Source organism: Condylura cristata, unplaced genomic scaffold (assembly GCF_000260355.1).
Source record: "Condylura cristata isolate star-nosed mole 26May11 unplaced genomic scaffold, ConCri1.0 scaffold00013, whole genome shotgun sequence".
NCBI lineage: Eukaryota > Metazoa > Chordata > Mammalia > Eulipotyphla > Talpidae > Condylura > Condylura cristata.
In genome coordinates this window covers 21,788,713-21,796,655 of record NW_004567114.1, presented here as the reverse complement: position 1 = coordinate 21,796,655, position 7,943 = coordinate 21,788,713, and the positions used below count along the sequence as shown (strand labels likewise).

At 39.1% G+C, this 7,943-nt stretch overlaps 1 protein-coding gene across 1 annotated transcript in view; it reads left to right on the top strand.

Annotated features, from left to right (window-relative positions):
- LOC101634542 (acyl-coenzyme A thioesterase 2, mitochondrial) overlaps positions 1-5,767 on the top strand; it is a 6,701-nt gene extending 934 nt beyond the window's left edge. Inside the window, exons 2-3 of the mRNA XM_004681710.2 lie at positions 1,838-2,072; positions 4,483-5,767. Coding sequence (XP_004681767.2) covers positions 1,838-2,072; positions 4,483-5,085 — 838 coding nt within the window. The 3' untranslated portion in view covers positions 5,086-5,767. The remainder of the gene's footprint in view (positions 1-1,837; positions 2,073-4,482) is intronic.
- The last annotated feature ends 2,176 nt before the right edge of the window (positions 5,768-7,943 follow it).

Genomic DNA, 7,943 nt, shown 5'->3' with positions numbered 1-7,943 from the left:
TGGTCACCTCCGGGGCAGGCGGGAATCGAACTCATGTGGAAGTGGCTTTAGATTCTCAGTGCAGTGCTTTAACCTGCTGCGCCACCAGGGAGGGCCCCCATTTTTATTTTTTAAAAAAAGTTCCTTTATTTTGCAACTTTGCCTCCAGCGCTCACAATATATTAAGGTTTAAGAAAACTGACTTGAAGGTAGATGGCCTCTGGCTACCAACTTTTCTAGGTAATTTTACAAGAACATAAAAAGCAACTAGTTTGTGGGGGAGAAGGTGCTTCTCCTCACTAGGAATCAGGAAAATGGGGAAAAAATGAAACTAAACGACCATTTCAAACCCTCAGAGTTTAAGCTTAACATTACCAATTATTGACAGGTATACAAAAGAGGAGCTCATACACTGCTAAGAATAGTTATTCATTTTTTTAGACACTTTGGAAAACAGTTGGGCAATTTCTTATAAATATATACTTACTCAGCAAACTCACTTTGACCCAGCAAAGTCACTCCTAGATATTACCCAAGAAAAGTAAAAACTGAGTTCACAAAACTGTGTTTGCAGGGACCTGATTCATAATCTCCACAAACTTGAAACCCAAATTCAACCGGTGAATAAGTAAACTGTGGTAAACAACATACCAGGAGCACCACTAAGAAACAAGAAGGAACTGCTGATACATGGAGCAACATGAATGTATATCTAATGCGTTGTGCTAGACTCAAAAGGCTACATACTCTGCAGTGTCATTTTCCTAATACATGGACACCACCATTATTGTCTGTAAGATCAAAAACAACCGACAACAGCAATAGAACTGATGAGTAAACTGAGGTATATTTACAACAGCAGAAATGACTGAACTGCAGCTCTAAGAATTAGCACATGAATCTCAAAAACAGTGTTGAATGAAACAATCAAGTCCCAGAACATTTCAATATCATTTTATTTAGACAAAATTCAAAAATATGCAAAATAAACAAAATACTAGTTAAGGTATACATTTAAATAGAAATCCGAAATGAATTCAAGAGAATTATCAAACCCAGGATCGTGGTAAGCCAAGGGAGGGGGACAATTACTCGAGAGCTTTGATGGTTAGTGTAGCCAAGTTACTTCTACAAGTATTGGGTAGAAAAGAATTGCCTTATATTTAAATCTTAAATGTTAGTTACATTTTTATAACTGGTGAAAATGATCAATAAGTGAAATTATGCAGAGTATGTAGCCTTTTGAGTCTAGCACAACGCATTAGATATACGTTCATGTTGCTCCATGTATCACCAGTTCCTTCTTATTTCTTAGTGGTGCTCCTGGTATATTGTTTACCACAGTTTACTTATTCACCGGTTGAATTTGGGTTTCAAGTATGTGGAGATTATGAATCAGGTCCCTGCAAACACAGTTTTGTGAACTCAGTTTTTACTTTTCTTGGGTAATATCTAGGAGTGACTTTGCTGGGTCAAAGTGAGTTTGCTGAGTAAGTATATATTTATAAGAAATTGCCCAACTGTTTTCCAAAGTGGCTGTATTATATTTGCATTCCCACCAGGAATATATGAAGGTTCAGCCACTCTGCTACATTAGTATTAGGGGTTGTCACTTGGAGGGATAAGGGAAGAGTGTATAGTGATGTTGCTGTTTTCATTGTCTCTAAATTATTTTCATCACAAAAGTAATACAACTATTTGTAAAAACCTGCAGAGGCTCTTGATGTAGAGGGGAATGTGCATTTCTCTTATACCACTCTGGATTTTTGAAAACCAGAGGTTGTGGAGCATTTCTTATGGTCACTGAAGAATGTTGACATCACGAGTAGGCAATAGATGGCTTTTAACAGCACTGCAGAATTTCAGTTTTGTGTTTTGTTTCTTCCAAAGAACCTGGACCCTTTCCTGGAATTGTGGATATTTTTGGAGCTGGAGGTGGCCTTCCGGAATATCGAGCTAGTCTGCTGGCTGGGAAGGGTTTTGCTGTAATGGCTTTGGCTTATTATAGGTATGAAGACCTCCCCAAAGACTTAAACAACCTTCACCTGGAGTACTTTGAAGAAGCAGTGAACTACCTGCTTAATCACCCTCAGGTTGGCACCTTTCTAATTTTTGTGGTCTACATGTCAGGTCTACTATGATCTTCATAAATGCTCCTGGTTTTCACAGAATTTGACAAATTCATGACAGGCACGCTCTACCCCCAACACACTGTCTTCTTATAGACGTAGATAGAAAAAAGAAAAAATTTAAGTTTTGATTTTGCCAAATTCTAATTCCATGATATTGGAGTCTCTGTGTCCTCCTTTGAGAAACTGAGATTTTAACATTATCACCTAATTCCTTGTATTTGTATGAGGAATACATTGTTGAAACAAGTCAAGGGTATTACTGTAGAAGCCAGAAGAGAGAGAAAACATAAAAGAGACTGCTGTTGAGAAGTCAATGAAGTGACCATTTGTAATACAAGATTTTGGCAACTGTGACAATGGCTGTCCTTCTAAAGAATACATGCCCAAATTACCCTGAAGGGATTAAACAAATAGAGAATGAAAAAGGAAAGAAAACTACAGACAACTTTTCACAAGTTGTGCTGTGAAAGAGTAGAAAACTAGGGCAGGGTGAGTATGAGGTTGAGAGGTTGTTATTAAAATTTGGGAGCTATGAAAGCTTTCAATACATTGATGGGAATGAGCCAGTAGAGGAGAAAGTTGAGAGAGACAATGCAAGCATAGAGGGGTGACCTTTAATACTTCTTTGGAACAGGAGGGAGGGCAGAAAGCTTGAGTTCTAATTAGATTTGACAGGAGAAATGAGGAAGAGTTCTGATCTGATAACTTCAATTTTCTCCATGAAATATAAAGAGCTGAAAGTGAAGCTGGACAAATAGGAAGAGATCCCATGAGATGGAGATTAAAGTGAAAAATGTTGTAGACAAGGTCTCAATGAAATAGAAATGTGTGGTACTCAATGGCTAAACTAGAAGTGTTTAAAAATGATGACCAGAGCGTAGTGTTTGAGACTGAGGTTTTAGAGATGCTGTGCTTAGGAAGGTTAGGTTTAGGTTCTGACGATGGGAGTGAGTTGCTGAGGAGGGGTAGAGTAAAAGATTGTTGGAGGTATAGTCAAGGGACAGAGAGGCCAATATAGTTGACAGTTCATTCATATGGCGTTGAAGAATTGTGAAAGTGAGATGAAGAAATGTCAGAGACCAGCTCCAACTTTTGAGGTGTCTGGAGGCAACACAGGTAGGACCCTAAGATGGGAAGGTGTTGGCGGGGCAGAGGAGCAGGTGCGAGGAAGACATGAGAGTTGGGTGCAAATCTTCCTGCTCTGCCTTCAGCAGAGGTTTATTTTATACATTTCAAGCAGGCAGGGGGATGACATTAGCATATGAAAGGGGTTGAGATTACAATCACCTCTTTTCTAAGAATAGTCTGGGGTCGTTTTGACCTTTACTTGAGATTATAACATTCTAAAATCAATCAAGGTTAAAAAACAGGTATAAAATAAAAAAATACATATATATATATATATATATATATATAAACAAACAAAAACCAGGTATATAGGTGCACAAAGTTTAAGTCTAATATTACTATAGTGGAGACTGATAAAAATAAAGCCCTTTGAACCTTATCTATTAGTTGATGGTTTTTTCTACCTGAGACATCCTGGGAGGCAGGAAGAGGAAATTTCTTGCAAATCAAATTTCGGAAAAGTTCTTTGAAGAAACTTGCTAAAAGGTTTTAAGTGAGTTTCCTTATGGTCTAGACAGTAGAAAGCTAATTTGCTCTGAATAGGAGACAGAGGTGAATTTCCTTATCTAAAGACTAGATAGTAGAATCCTGAAAGACTAGCCAGAAAGACTTTTGTGGATTGCTATGAAGTGTAGCAGGTAAAAAACTTGACTAGCTCTAAAACAGGCAACCTGGATGAATTTCCATAACTAAAGGCCAGAGAGTAGGAAGTTTGAATAATTCTTTTAGAAGCTGAATAGAAGGCTAGGTGAGATAGTAGAAGGACAAGATCTGGATTTTCCTCCATCCAGCAGTGAGAGACTTTGCAGAAACAGCCCTTTTGCTTTTTTATTGATCAGCCAGTTGTCAAGTCACTTTTGACTTCAGAGGAATTTCTCACCCTGGTGCAGTGCTTGCTTGTCAGGGCAGGCAGGCCTTATGCGCCTGAGGCAGTCCAGTTGTAAGCTGAAAATTGCTCAGAATATTTTGATATTACGATTATACAAAAAAGGGAGGTCATAACATAAGTTAGCGTGGAAAGTCTGATTTTTCAGAGCAATTCCCCTGCATCCGTACCGTGTCTGACGACAGAGGTTGCATAGTTTGTGTCAAAGAAAGCAATGGGAAGTAAAAATCCCAAGGTTGCCAGCGTTGGTAAATGCAAGAACTTGGATTCAGCCTCAGCTCCACCTGACTACCAAGTTCTGGCACCATTCACCACACTTCATGTTCATGAGCTCATTCCCCTTTTTCTCTTTCTCAGGTAAAGGGCCCAGGAGTTGGGCTGCTTGGAATTTCCAAAGGGGGTGAACTCTGTCTTTCCATGGCCTCATTCCTGAAGGACATCACTGCCTGTGTCATAATCAATGGCTCTGTGGTCAATGTTGCAGGCGCCTTGCACTACAAGGGTGAAATCCTGGCCCCTGCACCTGTCAACCGAAATCGAATCAAGGTGTCCAAAGATGGCTTTGCAGACATTTTGGGTGTCTTTAATAATCCTTTGGAAGAGGCTGACCAGAAGAGCTTGATTCCTGTGGGAAGGGCTGAGAGTGCCTTCCTGTTCCTTGTAGGGCGGGATGACCACAACTGGCACAGTGAATACTATGCCAATGAAGCCTCTAAGTACTTACAGGCCTCTGGTAAGGAGAAGCCCCAGATCATCCTTTACCCAGGGACAGGGCACTATATTGAGCCTCCTTACTTCCCCATGTGCCGGGCTTCTCTGCACAGCTTAGTGGACCGTCCTGTCATCTGGGGAGGAGAGCCTAAGGCTCATGCCATGGCCCAGGAGGACGCTTGGAAGAAGCTCCAGACTTTCTTCCACAAACACTTGGGTGGTAAGGAGATGATGCCAGTAAAACTGTAATCTTTTACTCTGATCACTGACACTGATCTTTCCTGAGAACAGCTGCTGCAATTAGTGCGCATGTGGTTTTATTCTTTTAAATAACTCCTTAGAGTCCCCCTTGTTCAAATGAACTTACCAATTAATTCTCAAGATTTTTAGAAACTACATACCTTTTCAGTGATTTGGTGAGAGTGATTCTGCAGAAAACACCAGAGGTGGAAAAACTGTGTCAACACCCAACTTACAAGGCTCTCGCCCTGAAACAAAGAGTAAAATCCATTAACAGTGCCCTGGATTGAATTATTACTGGTGCTCATTGTTACTATTATATGCACATTTGTTTAATTTTATTAATAAATAACTACTGTGGGAGAAAAACATGTAATGTTAAAAATGGAATCAGTTTTGCATTTCTCCTTTAAGAATGGGAATTAATAACATCTAAGCTGTAAATTAATTAACAATGAGATGTAAATCTACTAAAACCTTTCAATGCAAATACATTCTTAGTTTCTTGTTATCTTCTACTTGGGTAAATACAATTCTCCTAATGCCAATAATTTTAAATTCTGTCCCTGTTAACACACGTGGACCTTTAGGAGTATGTTGCTTTGCAATCTAATAAAACCTTATTTAGATTAATTACAAAATGATTTTAGTAATGATTAATGTGAAGATAAATGCTGACTTAATATTTGAATTATATAATTCCACAATAAACTTACTAAACTTTTATTAAAGCTTAATATATTTAAAATAAAAAATACCTTAACTTATTTTTATGGTATGGTTTCCTCAGTTTTCATATTATAAAGCAATTTCTGACAATTTTTTTTTAAAGATCAGGAAGAATTTTTTTTAAGATTTTATTTATTTATGCATATAAAAGTTAGTGTGCAGGCCAGAGGTGGGAGGGTGAGAGGATTTACCAAAGACAGAGTGGGGGGCAGAACAGGTGGATCTATTGAAACACCCTGCGGAGGGTGAAACAGGAGAGGTCTGCGGCACCATGTGGGTCAGTTCCCTGGCCAGGGATAGAACTCATGCTGCAGATAGCTTCATAGTGCTGAGACTCAACCTCTTGCAGCACCAGGGAGACCCTAATTCCTGACAATTTTTTTCCTCTGAAGTTCAAAAGCAGTACAGTGCTCTTTTTTGTCAGCTTCTCCTTCTATACCACCATGTGCTCATCATTTAATCCTTATGCATTTGTGAGGCAGGTGTCATCTCACTTTGCAGATGAGGAAATTGAATCTCAGAGAAATTCAAATCATAGTAAATGTAGAGCTGGCCTTAGTATCTTCCAATCCACTTTCTTCTCTTTGTTAAACCTGTGCATGTTTTCTGCAGGATAAATAGCTCCAGTCAGAGAGAAAGGAAGTTGCTATTCTTTCTCTAGCAAAATTTCAGTGAATTTCTAGATTTGCAGTTCAGGTGAGGCAGGGAGTGTTTCAGAGTACCAGATATTAAAAATACAATAATAGATCTAGAGTAGCTTACAATTAACTATCAACCCTTGATTGTTAATAATGTATGTTATTTGCCTTTGCTCCTAACTCTTTCCTCTTTTTAAACTTTGCTCTTCCCACTACTGCCTATTAAAAGGATTGTTTCTACTCCAAGGACTCTGGCTTTGATCCTTTCATCTCAGACTTGCTTGGCCCTTCCGCCTCTTTCCTATGGTCCCCTGCCAGAATGTGCCTTAGACAAGTTTTTAGTTCTTAGTGTCCCAGCCTTGGGCCTGCTGTTTGTCTGGGCATTTACCCACAAGGGATTGGTAACTTTGGGTGTTTCATTGGGAAACTATTCTCTTCTCTCTTTGGACACAGTAATCCTATTAAAGTTCTTTCATACTAAGGGTTTGCCCTTCAGTCTGCATGTTAGCAATTCTATATACATTGGCCACATTATGTCAGCTTGTTAATAGACAATTAAATGGTATGTTCATGTGAAAATATATGTGTGTGTTAGGTTCTGCATGATGGAGTTGATAGAAAGCATTTTAAGAAATCAAAGTCAGGTACTCAGTGGTAGTCCATGCTAGAGTAGACATAAATAAAACAGGAGTGTGGTATAGCTACAGAGCTAGAGAATTGCTATGTGGTTGGTAGCCTCAAACACATAACTGAACAGGCAAAGGGAGACCTTAAAGATTTAAAAAAGGGGAGGATATAATTGACATTACAATTCACAAAAGTAATTTGGTGGGTAGTAACCTCAAGGATACCACTGCAATATTAAAGAGCTGCGCTATAATGGCTTATAGAAGTATGGACCTTTTGTGTCTTATACACTTTATAGGATCTTGTAATTTCTTGGTACTTTCTAGTTAGACCCAAAAGATGGAGGGAGAGAGGCCTTTCCTTCTGAATAGTATATGGTAGCTAGCCCATTCTGCATGGACATTGGGATGGCTCTGGAGAGGCCCCAGGAGCAGGAACTAAGAAGGAGAGGAAACTACTTCATCCTTTAGAAGTAATTGAATGGGTCACATGTAGCTAAACCAATCCCCATGACTAAATATCAGCATCAAGGGCTAGTTTTGCTTTTCTCTACTCTTCCTATTTCAGTCCTAACTCTGCTTATGCATATATGATCTCCCTAAGCCAAACTCCAGCACCTTTCTTTAAAGAAATTTATGGCCCTACAACAATAGAATCTAGTCAAATCTACAGTACAGAAAAGTCTTCCAACATAAAGCGTTACTCTGCAAGCCTGTGATGAAGCTCAACTTTGTTTTGGTCTGTTCAGATTTCCACCAGAGTTCCCACACTGGGTACAGATCCTCCTTTAGAGCACATACGACTTGTGGCTCTGACAACACTCAAAGTTAACCCAATTTGGGAAAGTTCCTCACAGCTGGTGTGGTAAAATGT